At 39.6% G+C, this 19,482-nt stretch overlaps 1 protein-coding gene across 2 annotated transcripts; it reads right to left on the reverse strand.

Moving 5' to 3' along the window:
• Positions 1–484: 484 nt before the first annotated feature.
• On the reverse strand, positions 485–17,880 carry tdh (L-threonine dehydrogenase). 2 transcript variants are annotated; one of them, XM_061900636.1, is made up of 9 exons: positions 17,722–17,880; positions 10,117–10,312; positions 9,843–9,885; positions 9,690–9,760; positions 5,037–5,186; positions 4,790–4,962; positions 4,625–4,715; positions 4,208–4,477; positions 485–1,281 (listed from the first exon to the last, which is right to left on the reverse strand). In XM_061900636.1, the coding sequence occupies exons 1-9, from the start codon at positions 17,827–17,829 to the stop codon at positions 1,142–1,144; spliced, it is 1,242 nt and encodes a 413-aa protein (XP_061756620.1). In that variant the 5' UTR covers positions 17,830–17,880; the 3' UTR covers positions 485–1,141. The 2 variants fall into 2 exon arrangements, with proteins under 2 accessions (XP_061756620.1, XP_061756621.1); XM_061900637.1 differs by having other exon boundaries at positions 17,730–17,873.
• Positions 17,881–19,482: the final 1,602 nt, after the last annotated feature.

Raw genomic sequence — 19,482 nt, forward strand, 5'->3', positions numbered from 1 at the left:
GAGAGGCAGACGACGCGGGCGACTGAAAAGCAACCCGAAAAAGACTTTTCTTATTGGATAAAAAAGAAAGTCAAAACTGCTCAAAGCCATGTCCTTCCTTGGTGGTCCCTGGAACCCTCACAACAGTGAGAGTCGTTCACAGAATTTTTTTTTAAATAGTCTAAAATAGAAAACTCTGAATCGATACATATCCCAGGCCTAACCAAAGTACTTGATAATACTGTTCCTTTCTTTGGAACAGACGTCTTGCTCTTGTTAGCGGGAGCCATGTTTTGCTAGGTGTCCCGCTAAGGAAGTAAGAAGGACGGCGCAAGCTACGGAAGCTCCTGGGTAAAAAAAAGCCGGAGCGAGTGAAGCATATAATACACTTTGTATTTTATATAGTCTAAAATAGAAAACTCGGATATATCAAAGCATAGCCCAGGCCTAGGAGACAATGAAAATATGGCCATGAATGGGTGCAACAAAAACAGAAGTCTCCAAATATGTGGAAACAAAGTGGTTTATTGTCAACACAAATGGTCTTATCGAAAGAACAGGATATATTTACCTTTCTAACCCAACACTTTAATAATATTATCCTTGTAATCACAGTGTTGATGAACCAAAAATAACTAGAAAAATAGGCGCTGAGAAAAAGCAATTACTAGACACCAATAGAAAGAATAAATAACGTTACATGGAATAAACAGAAGAATCTTGTTACGAATGTCCTGTGTCAGAAATCCCCCCCACACAACACGTGTTTACTTGTCAGTAATTAGGATAGAAACCTAACTAAAGTACATCAAAGGGTACGCGCTTTATGCGTGTAAATAGAAGTACAAACTTTGTTTTCTAGCCTTTGAACACTTGAAGTGAGGCAATACTTGGTGATACAGCAAAAACTGACTTGCATGAAAGGCGCCAAACTGGTTTCAAAACCAGCCCTCCACCTAAAAAACGCATTGTCTTCAGGACTGTAAACTGGGGTGCGTGGAGGGGGAGGATGTCTCGCCCCTCAACATTCAGCAGGCTGGGCGGCCAGGCGAGCCCTTTGCATTTACAGAGAGAAAAAACGACTATGTACATGCCATGTTTCTCCATCCTCTTTGGTCAGTCTTTACATTATGTACAACAAGGAGCCACCATTGTCGCCACCCTAGTTAGCGCGTGCCATGCGCGTTTCGGCGCTCAAGTAGTTGAGGATCGTCTGGACGAGCTCAGGCAGGTCGTAGTCGTGCTTCCAGGTCCAGTCCCTCCTGGCGTTGAAGTCATCGAAGTTCATCGGCCAAGAGTCGGCTAAAGAGGAGAAACATTAACATTAGTTTAAGTTTGTCTGTGGGTTAGTGATATTTCCCACTACCGGATATATTCTGCTTCTTTGCATTTTCTATGTTAGCTCGGATAAAGACATAACTAAGCGAACATTTTCTGTAAATTTTACACAATTCCAACATACTGTATACAGGATTGATCGAGATATTTAACACAATTTTGCATTCTAGAAAGGTTTTTGGTGCGGTTACAAATTATGATTTTTACAGAAACATTCTTTTAATGTAAATATACATAAAATTATATTAAAAACCCTGTTAAAAACTATTTCAACAATAAAGTATAGAGGTCCAGGGAGGGTCGAGGAAGAACACATAGTAGGTGGGTTTTGGATAAAAGGTGTAAGTGTCAATTTTTTTTTTTTTACAGCATTCCTACATTTTATTTCATCAATGACTTCTCCAAAACCTTTTACTGTATTTAGAATAATTTTATCTCATTGAGACTACCAAAAACTAATTATCGTAACACTAATGCTAATTAATAGGGACACATTCTTGTTCTTTATATGATTATTTAAGAGTGCATAGCAAACCCAAAAGCACAGACCTAAGCACACTTGCTATCGCCACAGTTACATTTATTATTTAATGCGTATTAGTGGTTTTTCGTTGTATGAAGTGGCAGCTGGTTGCATCAGTTCTGTGCTCATTTACTTTATGCCCTTTGTGTTCTTTAATGTTTCCCTTTTGTTTTCAACCTTATTTTTTGTGGATTTTTTTTCAACTGCACTGCAACCACATAATTTTCCCATCCATCCATCCATTTTCTACCGCTTATTCCCTTTCGGGGTCGCGGGGGGCGCTGGCGCCTATCTCAGCTACAATCGGGCGGAAGGCATGGTACACACTGGACAAGTCCCATTGTGGGAAAAATAAGAGTCTATCCCAGTTTAATCTGTGAAAAATGGCAGTGAAAAATGGCTTGTTTCCTCATGACTTGAATGATTAGTATGAATTCACACATTTTAGGGCCTACTGAATCTCGGTTTTGAGGACTTATGTATAAAATGTCTAAAATTGGCTTTGTTGCAGGCGTTCTTCATAGCGTTGTGGGTATTGTGATGCTAGCAATCGTGGCTTAAGTGTTCTGCTTATTTTCTCTGTGTAAGTGAACATTTAAATGTTTATGTCTAATAATGTGCATTGTGCCATTAACCAAATAAAGATTAAAGACAGAAGGGAGCATATTCAATATGTCAAATGTTTTATTGCAGTTAGTGTTTACCTTTGTTTTTTCTAAGACACAATTTGTATATGTCCTTAAAAAGCCATATGTTATTCAAACTGCACTTTGCTGGCATTTTTTCAGCATCGTCACTTCGGTAGAAGACGTAGCTAGCTCATGGCCCTGCCAGACCGCATGCTCACACAGACTAGACTGCACTCTTTCCTGAGCACAAGTTAGCTTCTTCCACCGACTGCTCTGTTTTCATTGCCATTTTTAAATTCGCAAGATTACATTAAAAATGAATGATTAAAACAACTTATACGGTACTTTATAAAAAGGGATGCGGCATGTGCAGAGGACAACATGTCAATAGTTTGGATTCAAATAAAAACGCATTTTTAAATTAGTCTGACTCTTGTCGAGTCGAGACAAAAATTTGCGAAGTTGATACTGATTACAGAATTAAAAAAATTTTTTTTTTAATGTAGTTCTTGCCAACTAACAAACAGCATTTATCGTTTTTAGGAAAACTTCAGGATTTTCTACATAAAAACGATTTCCACGACACTTTTTGCATCATGAGCTACATCATGAGCTACAACAAACACAACAAGTTTGTATTAACACAAAGCTGCAGTTTAAGAATATGTATTGCTACTATTTTTATGATTTACTGATTTTTTTCCAAAATTTTAAATCTATGATGATGTTTTGGTTTTACTCCAAATTAGGATTTTTTTTAGAAAGCTGTTTTAATGTTTTTATGTAATTCACCCACACCTAGACTCAATCCACACAAGGTAGACTACTTGTTATCCTATTTTTTGTTTTGTATAATATCGTTTAATTTTGTTTGTTAATTTACTGCTTTAGGTGAGAACCTTGCATAAGCCTTTTTGGGTTTCTTTTCTCACCTGCACTTATTTCTTATTACTCATCTCTGTTTTTTTTTTTTACAATGTTACCTTTTGTATTGTTTATATTGTGTGAATAAATAAATAGATAATTTAGCTAACGAGTAGTTGGTCCATAATACTTTACGGGAACTATTTTTAACATTGTGAGAGGTCCTTTTTATAATTTCCTTAATTTTTAGTATTTTCTACTAGAATTTAATGAGCTGCGAAAATGTAAATTTTAGCGAAATAGGTATTCACAAGTTTCATTTGCCTAGCCAATCGATATTTGTGAGCGGAAGAAGGAAAATACCACTCTACGTATTTTCACAAAACCTAAAACTTAAGAGTGGAGTACAAGCCATGTGATAAATAACACCGAATTTGTGCGTGGATACGGTCATTTAAAAAAAATCATTATAAAATTTGATTAATTGGCTAGGTGATAGCAACTAGTTCAAAATAGCATTACTGCCATCTAGAGGACTGGAGTGTACTACAAGTGAGTTTTCAACCAGATAGTCATTCTATTAACTTAGCAACCTGAGGGTTCCTGGTTCAATCCCCACCTTCTACCATCCTAGTCACGTCCGTTGTGTCCTTCAACAAGACACTTCACCCTTGCTCCTGATGGGGCCTGGTTAGCGCCTTGCATGGCAGCTTCCCCAATCAGTGTGTGAATGTGTGTGGGAATGGGTGAATGTGGAAATAGCGTCAAAGTGCTTTGAGTTCCTTAAAAAGGGTAGAAAAGCGCTATACAAGTACAACCCATTTACCAATTACCATTAATGGACAAAATGTTAAGATACGCAGCGGTAATTTACCAATGGCTTGACGGACGGGGTCCACGTTGTACGTGACCTCCAGCTCGGGTACGTGCTTGCGTAGCTCCTGCACCAACTCCTCGGGTGAGAAGCTCATGGCATTGATGTTGTACGTCCTCATGCTCAGGGTGTCGACTGGTGCCTCCATCACTTCCAGCGTAGCACGCAAGCAGTCGTCTATGTACATCATGGGCAGACGCGTGTCGGGCCTTAGGAAGCATTCAAACTTCCCCGTCTTGATGGCATCGTGGAAAATCTGGACAGCGTAGTCTGGGGAAAAACGGTTCGAAAGGGCAAATGTTTTAAAGAAATGGAGTGTGCAAGCCTAAAAATAAAAGTGGTTACATAAGAAGCGTAAGACAGGAAGGGTCCGAGAATAGACATCTATTAAAACTGATATCTCTGTTAATCGCTGACCTGTTGTACCGCCACCAGGCATGGAGTCAGCTGAGATGATTCCTGGGTAGCGAAGACAGCGGAAGTCGAGGCCGTAGCGGTGGTGGTAGTACTGTGTAAAAACTATTAGTTTTCATTTCAAGACAAAGACAGCATTGAGACAAATGCAGCAAAATGGAGACCTACCTCCCCCATGAGCTCAGCATGGACTTTGGAGACGCCATAGATGGTGCGTGGCCTCTGGACGCAAAGGTCAGGCGCGGGGTCACGAGGAGAAGTGGGCCCAAAGGCGCCGATGGTGCTAGGGACAAAGAGCCGAAGGCCGTGCTCGGCGGCGATGTCCAGGATGTTGTGAAGCCCTAGCGACCAGAAGAGGTCTAGAGACGTCAGGGGAAACATTTCGCAGTACGTGATTAGGCGGGATTCCACTCACCGGTGATGTTGACGGATCTCGCTAGGGCCACATTGGCCTCGCCGACGGCACTGAGGAGCGCGCTGTAGTGGACCAGCCAGGTGATGCGGTTGTTCACCACGATTTCACGCAGGTTCTTGTAGTCCAGAATGTCAGAGTAGATAAACGGGCCTGATGGAGACAGGACAGAACACATTTTTATTCGTTAATGCTGTTTTGTCAGCATTTTGTCTTAAATCGCGAAGTAACTATTCATCCATTTTCTACTGCTTGTCCCTCTCGGGGTCACTGGAGCCTATCCACGCTGTACTCGGGTGGAAGGCGGCGTACACCCTCGACAAGTCGCCACCTCATCACAGATAGACAACTTTCACACTCACATTCACACACTAGGGACAATTTAGTGTAGCCAATCAACCTATCCCCAGGTGTATGTCTATGGAAGGAAGCCGCAAAACACATAAACACAAATGTTAATAAAATAAGTAGAAAAGTAGTATGTAATATTTGACAAAATAAATTATAAAGTATAATGACTGCTACAATGAAATATTGAATTTATGTTTTATATAAAAATAATACAGCATTTTCCAAAATGTGTATACATTTTTTGTATAATAATATGTTATAATTAGTATACAAAAAGATTACAAATATTTTGATTGTAAATATGCTTATTTTGAAATTATTATCATTTAAAACATTAAATATTAGAGGTGGTAATCTTTGGGCACCTCACGATTCAAACTGATTCTTGCAGTGACAATACGATTTTGGAATCAATTCGACAGGATTCTCGATGTGTATTGTTTTAGCAATTATGATAAAAACATTTTCAAAACAGGTTACAGGATTAAGGGATGCGAGCACCCTTTGAGAAAAATTTTTATATTTCTATCAGCAGTGAGTGCGGACGCAAACCCCAAAATAAAATTTTGAAAGTCAAGACTACATTTCCTCCAATCGGGTGCCTTTCTACACTATATTTTACTTTTAGATCTTTTCCGATCTATACCAACCTCTTTTGGCTGGCCTTGCAAGTCCCATGTAATTTAGTAGATAATTTACTAACGTTATAATTATTAAAAATGTAATGTAAAAGGATTTAACATGAATGCAAAGAACTCAGAAAACATTTCCCATTTGGCAACTCTATTCTGCAGTCAGGTGATTGACTTCTGGTGTTGTGACTTCTGTCTACAATCAGTCGCTATAAAAATATACCTTCTTGCTGGCTACTAATAAATAATCTAGAACAACAACTGCTTTGGAACTGACAGTGTTTGAACTGTAATCATGTAAATATGATTACCAGCAAAGTGACCTGCAAGTAACTGCGGTTGAGGAGAGAATTCAACAAAAAGTGTTTGCATCGTATTTTTATTGTTGTTTAATTTAAAAAATGTAGAAGTGATGCTTTGACGCAAAAATGTATGTTTTTTGTGGCCATTTCACATGCCTGCATATTACAAAACCACCGTTTGATTGCTAAAGTATGACATGTACACACAGCGACAAAGCAGGAAAGTGGCCAATAAACGTCTCTTGAAACAGATTTTAGAAAATTATTCATACATTTGGAATCGACTTTGTAAGAATCACAATTCGGATGCAAATCTATTTTTTGTGAGCACTCCAATTAAAGGGAAACTGCACTTTTTGGGGGAATTCAAACTAATACTACCAGTGTTATTTTTTTCAATAAGGAGAAATGTAATGAATTGCTTTTGCCCTCTTTGCAACACTGTTGCCGTTACTTAGAATGTGAAGTGGCCCGTTACTACTGTTTGATTGAATGAAGCACAAAGTGTCTGGTTTCAGCGCACATTTTCTGCATGCATATAGCAAGGGTGGGGATTATAAAATTATTGGCCGTAGCGGATACATACGCTGAAAAAAGGACACGATACACTAGTATCAGCTTCCTTCATCGCTGTCAGGTTCTGTGAGCCCGGAGGCACACAAACCCCCCTGCCCTCAGTAAACCAGCGTCAACGAAAATGTTGACATACACTAAGTCCAATCATATTTAATTTTACTTTGTCGATGGGTGGGACAACTTGGGAGTATATCGAAACCACAGTTTTTTTTAATGAAAGAGGGTGGGGACTGGGGTTAGCAACAATGTAGAGCCAATCAGATACTTTTCCATCCTTGTTTAGGAAGTTGAAATTCCCCAGCAGGGCCAAAACAAAAATGTGTGGATGTGAACAGTACAGAAAAGAGGGCACCTTTTATTTTTGACTCCATCAGCGGTCAAGATATTGTGAAATCTACAGACTGTAAGCGAGCTATGTGCATTTGCTGCTTCTACCACACTCAAACAAATTATAATGAAGGCATGCATCGTAACTCCCTTTCACAACACACATACATGCCTGCTTAGCCAGAGGCATAGCATAAAGAAACCATATAATTATGTAATTAAGTGGACAATACATAAACTGAGACATGATGCAGCTGACTTGATGATCACCTTTGGTAAACTAGTCTGAGAAGAATGCTTTTGTATTATTCATAGGACTAATAGTTTTCAATTTTGTAAATATTGACTGTGTGTGTAAAGTCCTACTTAAGGTTGAAATTTAATTTTAAGAATTAGACCATCAAGTTAGGATAAATGTTGTGATGAATGATCAAATGTGGATAAATGACTATAGTGTGTAAAGTCCTACTTAAGGTTGAAATTTAATTTTAAGAACTGGGTCATTATTGTCACCGATGTCCCACTGGGTGTGAGTTTTCCTTGCCCTTATGTGGGCCTACCGAGGATGTCGTGGTGGTTTGTGCAGCCCTTTGAGACACTAGTGATTTAGGGCTATATAAGTAAACATTGATTGATTGATTGATTGACCATCAAGTTAGGATAAATGTTGTGATGAATGATCAAATGTGGATAAATGATACTTTATATTATTTATTTTACTTGTAGTTTTTTTATTGAATTACACAAAGGCTAAGTGCTCTTTAGTGTCTTCTTACCTAAATTCAATAATTAATAACGTTACTTTCTGGATTTTTTAAAATACATTTTTATTGCTATACATAACATATGGAACACTGCAATCTACTGAGTTATTAAGAATGCCAAATGTTCCGAAATATTGTATATAGTGTTTTTATTCTTCAATCAGTCAATATAAATATCTTCGACAGTAAATTTTTTGTCAAACGTAAAAGCGTTGGAAAAAATTATGAAAAATAACTTCAGTTACTTTGCTGAGTAACGAGTTACTCTTACAATGAAATATCAGTAATTAACAATTTTTTTTTTGAAAGAAGTAATTTGTAACTATAACAGATTACTTTTTTAAGGTAAGATGACCAACACTGTTTATGAAAGACAAAAACATGTTTTTTTTTCTGAATTCTAATATGTAATAATCGGTTAGTTTTAGGTGGATAACAGTTGTGCTAATGGGAGTAAACCTTTTGACCTCCAAATCATTTTAAAAATGCACCCAAAAAGTGCCATCACTTCTTTATTCACATCTGGGGACCTGAATATCAACAAAGTATTAGCAAAATTTTTATTATAAGCGTTTACGCAGACAAACTATTTCTAGCCACCCTGTGATCTAACTAGGTTGTGCAGCTGCAGTGTTGACACGATTATGAACTGCCGCTCATGATCGTCTATTAGCTGGTGAAAGTTAATTGTAGATCATAAATCATGCCTCCTACCTGGATAGATAAATGTTGTGCACATAAACAGAAAAGTTGGTCTGCTGTGAAATTCAACTTAGACCCAAAGATGGCGAGAAAAACACAAAAGACGCAAGCTTATGGCACCGGCATTCTAACTCTTCGGAAGGATTATGATTAATTCTTCATCTAAACGGCAAGATTTGAACATACCATCAGTCGGAATACGAGACAGCAGACATACAGTAAATTATTGTTTTATTATGTTTGTTGTCATGATTGGTAGTGTTGTTGTTAGCTGACTTCCATTTGTTTCTTAAGTATAGAACGCATACAAAATAAAAATGTTAACCCTTCGCAAGGATTATGATTAATTCTTCATCTAAACGGCAAGATTTATACATCCCACCAGTCGGCATTCTAGTGACAGCAGACATTATACAGTAAATGATTGTTTTATTATGTTTGTTGTCATGATTGGTAGTGTTGTTGTTAGCTGACTTTCATTCATCTTTCTTAACAAGTATAGAACGCATAAAAAATAAAGCCGTTAAGGATTATGATACATTTTTCATCTAAACGGAAAGATTTGAACATCCATTAGGCGGCATTGTAGTGACAGCAGATTTTGCAAAGTAAATGATTGTTTTATTATTTTGTTGTCATGATTGGTAGTGTTGTTGTTGTTAGCTGATTTTTATTTACGTTTCTTAACAAGTATAGAACGCATAAAAAAGAAAACCGTATACGTGGTTACCACACATAATTGTGAAAGACTGGAAAATTTCAAAAATAAGTGCAGTTCCCCTTTAGGTATATTATCACTGGTTGCACATTTGGACCTGAACACAAAAAAGTGCACCTGGATTATTTCCGTTCCATTTTGTTGTTCTTATTGGTCATTACATTATATATCAGTGACCCATTAACCTAGTAATCTATTAACAAAGCTGATGCTGTATGTTACGGTCATGGTGACGCATCAATAGCGTTTAAGCAGATAGGGGAGTGAGATGCACTTATACGCACCACTGTGGAATACGTTGCTCGACGGCTTCCTGATATCAGACAGAATGACGCTGTTCTTTCCAAATCGTTTCCTGTGAAGCAACATGTGGTTTTGACACAATTTTTTACTGGCATTTAACTATGCCAAATAAGGACAAGAAAGTGGGTTCTTACCGTAACAATTTGGCCAGCCCCACGCCAAGCTGTCCAAGGCCACCTGCAATTGACAGAACACAATGATAATGCTGCACGTTTCCATGGAACTTCAAGTAACCAAGGAGGACACTTTGGGAAGGGAAAGGTCAAGGTATTTCCCCCCCCTACTGGCATCTTACTTAGGCTGTGTTGTCAACCTTGTTAGCGGTCCCAGCACATTTTGTAAAAAAAAAAAAAAGAGTCCCATTGACCTCCTTTTTAAAATGACGGAAAGAAAATCGGCAAGACTCACCTGTGATGAGCACCTTGGGATGGTCTGTCTCAGAGAAGGACACAGAATGGAAGCTGGCGTCGGACGTCACCTGGCGAGGCGAGAAGCTGATGTTGCGCACTGCCACCGCCAAGGGCTGGCAGCTGCACGTTGTGCTACTGAGCACGGCCTGCTTGGCTACCTTGCCGAGGGTTCTGATGACGGGCATGATTGGTACCTAGAAAAAAGCCAAAATTACTTGTGAGATGAGTAGTTCCAACTGTGGTGGGGGGCACTTTTCTTTAAAGCTATTCAAGTCATTTTGCATTTAAAAAGGTAATATCATCCTGGGACATTTGTTTTGGTCTGTTTTGTCAGAGTTACACATTTTCAGAAAACGCCTTGTTATGTTAAAGTAGAATGGAATAGAATAGAGTTTTTATTGTCATTATTACAGTGAACAGGTTCAACGAAATTGGAGCACCTATGGTGCATACAGAATATATAGTACAGTAATATAAATAGAAAAAAAGATAAAAAAGAAAATATTTATATATACATATGTATCTGTCAGAGGTACAGGTTATTGCACATTATTCTGTTTCACAGTCCAGTATTATTGCACTTATCAAGAGGCCATTTAGGATATATTGCACAGTCCAACATTATTGCACATTATAGTCAAATAAATGCTCACTTCAGAGGACACTGCCTATTTAGGAGGACATGTAAATTGGAAGCCTGCTACTTTGTGTTCCATTCCATCCATTTTCAACCGCTTGTCAAGTAACCAGCACAGGGGGTGCTGGGGCCTATCTCAGCTTCATTCGGGCGGGGTACACCCAGGACAAGTCACCACCTCATCACAGGGCTTATAATTACTTAACGTAACTATCAACATTCAAGTATTTTCTCTTTTCGATGTGCTTTATTCCTCTAATGTTTTAATAGAATAGGGGGATTTGTTCATTATTTGTTTAAAACTTAAACACTGCATTGTGCTGCCAGCAAAAAAAAGCCCCACCGGCCACACTTTGAACACACCTGAAGGCATGAAATAAACTTTATTGACACACTGGGCTGGTTTTAGTCAGTGTTTTGTTGACATAAGTAAAACCCCCGTCTTGATTTCCCTATTTCTGCATATTTCCTGGCCTCAAGAGTGCAATCCTTGTCCATGTAAATATGACACAGGCACAGAATGACAAAGAAGCAGTGTAGACACGTACGCACTATTAAACGTAAACATAACATTACACATAATATACACATTTTTTAAACACATCATAAGCACCTTATAAACCGTTTCCTCGTATTTACCGAGTATTAAAGTTAAAGTACCAATGATTGTCACACGCACACACACACACGGTGTGCTGAAATTAGCCTCTGCATTTTACTCATCTCCTTGTTCCACCTTTTGGGAGGTGAGGGGAGCAGTGAGCAGCAGCGGTGGCCACGCTAGGTAATCATTTTGGTGATTTAACCCTCAATTCCAAACCTTGATGCCGAGTACAAAGCAGGGAAGTAATGGGTCCATTTTTCATAGTCTTTGGTATAACTCTGCCGGGGTTTGAACTCACGACCTACCGATCTCAGGGCGGACACTCTAACCACAAGGCCACTTAGCATCACTCGGGGATATTTGTTTTGGTCTGTTTTGTCAGGGTTACACATTTTCAGAAAACGCCTTCCTTTGTTAAAGAAAAAATGGCCACTTCAGAGGACGCTGGCTATTAAGGAGGACATTTAAATTTGAAGCCTGCTACCTTGTGTTATAATTACTTAAGTGAAGTGAGTGAGTGAATAATATTTATATAGCGCTTTTTCTCTAGTGACCCAAAGCACTTTACATTGTGAAACCCAATATCTAATTTTTACATTTAAACCAGTGTGGGTGGCACTGGGAGCAGGTGGGTAAAGTGTCTTGCCCAAGGACACAACGGCAGTGACTAGGATGGCAGAAGCGGGAATCGAACCTGCAACCCTCAAGTTGCTGGCACGGCCGCTCTACCAACCGAGCTATACCGCCCCTTGTTAGTAACTATCAACATTCACATATTTTCTCTTTTCATTGTGCTTTATTGGGGGGGTCCCCACATCTACGGTTCCCTCCAAGGTTTCTCATTGTCCCATTGGGTTGAGTTTTTCCTTGCCTTAATGTGGGATCTGAGCCGAGGGTGTCGTTGTGGCTTGTGCAGCCCTTTGAGACACTCTTGATTTAGGGCTATAGAAGTAAACCTTGATTCCCCTCAGGTTGATTAGCAATACTAAATTGGCCCCGGCGTGTGAATGTGATGAGGTGGCGACTTGTCTAGTGTGTATCCCGCCTTCCGCCCAATTGTAGCTGAGATAGGCTCTAGCAGCCCCCCCGCGAACCCATAGGGAATATGCGGTAGAAAATGGATGGATGGATGGATGGATGTCTTAATAGAATAGGAGATTCACTTTTTCTTTGTTTAAAAAAACTTACTCACTGCCAGCAAAAATAGTCCCACATGCCAGACTTTGACCACGCCTGAAGGCTTGAAATGGTAAATGGGTTATACTTATATAGCGCTTTTCTACCTACAAAAGGTGCCTCAAAGCGTTTTGACACGATTTCCACATTCACCCACTGATGGCGGGAGCTGCCAAGCAAGACGTGAAGTGTCTTGCTCAAGGACACAACGGACGTGACTAGGTTTTTCATTGATTGAAACTTTTATTGGTAGATTGCACAATACAGTACATATTCCGTACAATTAAACACTGAATGCTAACACCCGAATAAGTCAATCAAGGTTTACTTATATATTACCCTAAATAACGAGTGTGTCAAAGGGCTGCGCAAGCCACAACGACACCGTCGGCTCAGATCCCACATCAGGGCAAGGAAAAACTCAACTCAATGGGACAATGAGAAACCTTGGAAGGGACCGCAGATGTGGGGACCCTCCAATAAAGCACAATGTAAAGAGAAAATACGTGGATGTTGATAGTTACTATTAAGTACGGCTAGGCAATATGGCCTTTTTTTAATATTGCGATATACGATATATATCTCGGTATTTTGCCTTAGCCTTGAATGAACACTTGATACATATAATCACGGCAGTATGATGAATCTATGTGTCTACATTAAAACATGTTTGTTCATACTGCATTGATATATGATCATTTGAAACTTTCATGCAGAGAAGGAAATCACAACTAAGTCAATTTACCAAAACTGTATTTATTAAAGTTATTAGCAGGTGACTTTTCAAATGATGCTACAAATGAGCAGTAATGCTATTTTTGGTAGCAACGCTTGTGCCCCACACTTGACAAATTAAAGTTGTCTATTCGACATATGCCCGCTTGAAGCCGAACCACCGCCATACAATGGAGCCCGTGCTGTTTTTCTTGGGAATTAATTCTTCCTTTATTTGTTCCTAGATTCGCACCTTCGCAACACTCAACTAGCCTCACGGCTAACGTTAGCCATGCTGCTTCCTCTCAGCTGATTGAGGGCGTTTACGTATGTGACGTGTGTAAGAACCTGTGCTTACACTCTGTGAGGAGACACAAGGAGTGGGAAGAGCCTGTAGTGTAATGCTCGCAGCTAAAAACAACTGCAAGAGAACGTATACTCGAATATTACGATATAGTCATTTTCTATATCGCACATAGACAAACCCGCGATATATCGCGTATATCGATATATTGCCCAGCCATACTAATAAGTAATTATAACACAAGGTAGCAGGCTTCAAGTTTACATGTCCTCCTAAATAGCCAGCGTCCTCTGAAGTGGTCATTTTTTCTTTAACATGGTAAGGCGTTTTCTGAAAATGTGTAACTCTGACAAAAGAGACCAAAACAAATGTCTCCGGGTGATGCTCAGTGGCCTTGTGGTTCGAGTGTCCGCCCTGAGAGGGGTAGGTCGGAAGTTCAAACCCAGGCCGAGTCATACCAAAGACTATAAAAAAATGGGACCCATTACTTCCCTGCTTTGTACTCGGCATCAAGGTTTGTAATTGGAGGTTGCTCAAGGACACAACGGTTGTGACTAGGTTTTTGATTGATTGAAACTTTTATTAATAGATTGTGCAGTACAATACATTTTCCATACAATTAACCACTAAATGCTAACACCCGAATACATTTTTCGACTTGTTTAAGTCGGGGTCCACGTTAATCAATTCATGGTAAAAGGTTGGTAGAAGCTGGGGAAACTGAACCAGGAACCCTCCCGTTGCCGGCACTGCCACACTTCCAGCCGCACTACATAAACTTCATTGGCATACCTGGCTGTTTTGAGCCCGTGTTTTGTTGGCATAAGTAAAACCTATTCATCCATCCATTTCCTACCGCTTATTCCCTTTGGGGTCGCGGGGGGCGCTGGTGCCTATCTCAGCTACAATTGGGCGGAAGGCGGCGTACCCCCTGTACAAGTCGCCACCTCATCGCAGGGCCAACACAGATAGACAGACAACATTCACACACTAGGGCCAATTGAGTGTTGCCAATCAACCTATCCCCAGGTGCATGTCTTTGGAAATGGGAGGAAGCCAGAGTACCCGGAGGGAACCCACGCAGTCACGGGAGAACATGCAAACTCCATACAGAAAGATCCCAGGACAACTCAGGACCTTCGTATTGTGAGGCACATGTACTAACCCCTGTCACACCGTGCTGCCCTGTAAGCGTATTTATAAGCACATTATATTTTTAAAAGCCACCAAAATAGGAGCGCAAGACAAGAACTAAAACACTACACACAGGAAAACAGCAAAAAAGTCCAAATAAGTCAGGGTGTGATGTGACAGGTGGTGACAGTACACCTACTTTGAGTCAAGAGCTATATTGATGCATGCTTGGTTATGGTTTAAAGCAGGGGTATCAAACGTACGGCCCGTGGGCCGGATAAGGCCCGCGAACAGTTTTACCCGGCCCGCAGGATGAGTATAACAATTGGTCGACATTTTTGAATGATAGAAACTGCTGTTCTAAATGTGTCCACTGGATGTCGCAATAGCAATTATTTGTACCTTTGTAGATGATGCTACATATGTACAAAATAAACCACATGATGTTAGTGCACAAGTCGTGGAAAATGAGCAAAGTACATAAATAAGTTGCTGTAATTAGATTTTGATAATATTTTTTTTATTTTGATGGATTGAAAATTAACACCAAAGAGTTGACTGATGAACATTATCACATTATTTATTCATAAAGTATAAATAACAACAAATAAAAATACAATACAAACATGTAAGTGTAAAAAAAAAAAACCCAACAACATTAGGATTTTTACATTTTCAGAATGTGCTTATTCTATTTTTAAACAAGGAAAAACAATCTGAAGTTGTCTTTATTTTTAAGTTATCGTACTGTGATTTTACCAGTCCGGCCCACTTGCGAGTAGATTTTTCTCCATGTGGCCCCCCATCTAAAATGAGTTTTACACCCCTGGTCCAAACAAATAACAGAGCATATGACGCCAAAACGGCAATTGCAACATAAAGACAATATTATCATATAAATTATTCAGAAACTATAAATAACGACAAAAAAAAAAGATAGCGTAGAATTAACCGCAACATGTAAGTGTAAATAACCCCGACAAAATTCTGATTTGTACATTTTCAGAATGTGCTTATTCTATTTTAAAACAAAGAAAGTTGTCTTTATTTTTAAGTTATCGTGCCGTGATTTTACCAGTCCGGCCCACTTGGGAGTAGATTTTTCTACACGTGGCTCCCCATCTAAAACAAGTTTGACAACCCTGGTTTAAAGGCCTACTGAAACCCACTACTACCCACCACGCAGTCTGATAGTTTATACAACAATGATGAAATATTAACATTGCAACACATGCCAATACGGCCTTTTTAGTTTACTAAATTACAATTTTAAATTTCCCGGGAGTTTTGTCTTGGAAACGTCGTGTAATGATGACGTGTACGCAAGACGTCACAGATTTTTAGGAAATATGAGCGCTGCGCACACACACAGCTAAATGTCGTCTGCTTTAACGGCATAATTATACAGTTTTTTGGACATCTGTGTTGCTGAATCTTTTGTAATTTGTTTAATTAATATTGGAGAAGTCACAGTAGAAAGATGGAGTTGGAAAGCTTTAGCCTTTAGCCACACAAACACACGGTGATTCCTTGTTTAAAATTCCTGGAGGTAAAACTTTCCTATGGATCACAGCGCGGTCAAGAGAACATGGATCCCGACCACATGTCAACCGGCAGATTTCGGTGAGAAAATTGTGGTTAAAAAGTCAGTTTTTACCGGAGAAAAGCTGAACTTGTGCCGTCCATAGCTGCCGTCGACTCCCGAGACACTGCGCGTCAACACACCCGTGGAAACACCCTTCCGACTATCAGGTAATATTAAACTCACTAAAACACTAGCAACACAATAGAAAGATAAGGGATTTCCCAGAATTAACCTAGTAAATGTGTCTAAAAACATCGGAATCCGTCCCAATGCAATCACGTTTTTTTTTCTAGTCCGTCGCTATCAATATCCTCAAACACGAATCTTTCATCCTCGCTCAAATTAATGGGGAAAATTGTTGTTTTCTCGGTCCGAATAGCTCTTTTTGTTGGAGGCTCCCATTAAAAACAATGTGAATATGTGAGGAGCCATCAAACATGTGACGTCATCGTCTGCGACTTCCGGTAGAGGCAGGGAATTTCTCTTAGCACCGAAAGTTGCAAACTTTATCGTGGATGTTCTCTACTAAATCCTTTCAGCAAAAATATGGCAATATCGCAAAATGATCAAGTATGACACATAGAATGGACCTGCTATCCCCGTTTAAATAAGAACATCTAATTTCAGTAGGCCTTTAAAGTCATATCCAACAATTGCGACGACTTTTTACTGTCAACTGAGTTTTGTTTTTTAAGGATTTCTGCTGGTGGTGTGCCTCCGGATCTTTTAAAAGCAAAAAAACGTGCCTTGGCTCAAAAAAGGTTGAAAAACACAGTGTTAGCAGCCACCTTACCCACAAAAAGGACGAGTGTATTAATACCGTGCCTTGACGAGCAGTCAATCGGCGAGGGAGGGCGTATTTCATTTATTCCGCAGAGAGAAAATGTTTTTTTTTTCTTTTTTAGGAGGGGCGTGTCAACTCAAACGTTTCTTTAAGTAAGTCACATTGACAAATGAAAGGGGTGACGTTTGCACACACGACCGTTAGGAGGCGGCGGGGGGCGGGGTCTCGCGAGGCACACGCCACCATCACCCCTTTGGATATCCGAGCCTCTCCTCACGGGCCATGTGGTCCGCTTTGTTGTGCCAACAGCAAGGGTTGTGTAACAACGGAGTCAGGCGGCGCCACAGACCTCACATCACGCTTGGGAGTGGGTGTAGTCGCTGATAAATATAGAGATAATAGGGTACGCGCTGCTATATGCGAATAGCAAAGTCACCACTCCTAATTGTCCTAATGTTCTAACCACTCTCCGCCATGAAGGACAACTCTAGTTTGACTAGTCAAATGTCAACAGACGGGAAATGAATAGACAAAATAATTTAAACTTAAAAAAAACAAAGCGGGGAAAGCCCGCGCGTCGCAAGCTAGCTAGCATGCACACTTCCTGTAGAAGAATTTAAACAGCGATTTGTTGAGGTTGGAGTAAAATGAGAGGATTTAGCGACCTTCTTACCGGCGAGTCCACTCAACGAGGCGCAGTCGTTACTACTTTCCCTGTTTGGTTCTCTGTGACGTGATGCTTGTTGCGGCGTTTTCTCCAGCCAGTGTTGCATCAGCTGCTTCGCGCTGCTATATATCAGCTACCATCTGCAGGCTGGAGGAGCCGGTCTGGCCTGTGATTGGTGGATGTGCGGAGGTGCGGCGCTGTCTGGCCAGGCCACGCCCGCTTGACGTCATGAATGTCCGTTCCACTGGCGTTCCGTGTCGCAGAAGAGGCCAAGAGTAGGGTTTCACTTGTTTACCATTTACAATCTACACCACATGGCCACGGGGATGTTAAAGTAGGTCAACACGAGACACAAGGAAACCAAATAAGGAATGAATTAAGAAAACAATGATATAAAATAAATAAACATATATACATATATATACACATATATATATACATACATACATATGTATGTATGTATGTATGTATGTATGTATATATATATATATATATATATATATATATATATATATATATATATATATATATATATATATATATATGTATAACTTTTCGGTATAAATACAACTCGTCGTGTTTGGAGGAAGAAGAATACTGAGTTGCATCCCAAGAACACCATACCTACTGTAAAGAATGGGGGTGGAAACATCATGCTTTGGGGCTGCTTTTCTGCTAAGAGGACAGGACGATTGATCTGTGTTAAGGAAAGAATGAATGGGGCCATGTATCGTGAGATTTTGAGCCAAAACCTCCTTCCATCAGTGAGAGCTTTGAATGGTTGACCAAATACTTATTTTCCGCCATAATTTACAAATAAATTATTTAAAATTCCTACAATGTGAATTCCTGGATTTTTTTCCTTCACATTCTGTCTCTCACAGTTGAAGTCTACCTATGATGAAAATTACAGACCTCTGTCATCATTTTAAGTGGGAGAACTTGCACAATTGGTGGCTGACTAAATACTTTTTTGCCCCACTGTATATATCCATCCCTCCATTTTCTACCGCTTATTCCCTTTCGGGGTCGCGGGGGGCGCTGGCGCATATCTCAGCTACAATCGGGCGGAAGGCGGGGTACACCCTGGACAAATCGCCAGCTCATCGCAGCCCGCTGTATATATATGTATGCTAAATTGGCCCTGTGAATGTGAGTGTGAATGTTGTCTGTCTATCTGTGTTGGCCATGCGATGAGGTGGCGACTTGTCCAGGGTGTACGGTGCCTTCTGCCCGGATGCAGCTGAGATAGGCTCCAGCACCCCCCGTGACCCCAAAAAGGGACAAGAGGTAGGAAATGGATGGATGGATGGATATATGCACACACAGACACAAACACACACAAGCATATATATATATATATATATATATATATATATATATATATATATATATATATATATATACACACACACACACACACACACACACACACACACACATATATTTATATATACACATGCATATACATAAGTGTATATATATATATCTACATATATGTATTTATACATATGTGTATATATATATATATATACATACATACATATGTGTGTATATATATATATATATACATACAGTAAAGAAAGTAAGTACTTGAACACCCTGCTATTTTGCAAATTTTCCCACTTAGAAATCATGGAGGGGTCTGAAATTTTCACGGTAGGTGCATGTCCGCTGTATGAGATAACCTAAAAAGAAAAATCCAGAAATCACAATCCAGGATTTTTAACAATTTATTTGTGTGATTAAGCTGAAAATA

Source organism: Nerophis ophidion, linkage group LG05 (assembly GCF_033978795.1).
Source record: "Nerophis ophidion isolate RoL-2023_Sa linkage group LG05, RoL_Noph_v1.0, whole genome shotgun sequence".
Taxonomy (NCBI): domain Eukaryota; kingdom Metazoa; phylum Chordata; class Actinopteri; order Syngnathiformes; family Syngnathidae; genus Nerophis; species Nerophis ophidion.

Bases quoted from the DNA above. Each gene is read 5' to 3' on its own strand.
- tdh (XM_061900636.1), bottom strand. From the start codon at position 17,829: ATGCAACACTGGCTGGAGAAAACGCCGCAACAAGCATCACGTCACAGA. The intron at 9,886-10,116 runs GTGAGTCTTGCC...TGTCAATTGCAG, and splicing joins TCCCAAGGTGCTCATCACAG to GTGGCCTTGGACAGCTTGGC. The intron at 1,282-4,207 runs GTAAATTACCGC...TCTCCTCTTTAG, and splicing joins CCCCGTCCGTCAAGCCATTG to CCGACTCTTGGCCGATGAAC.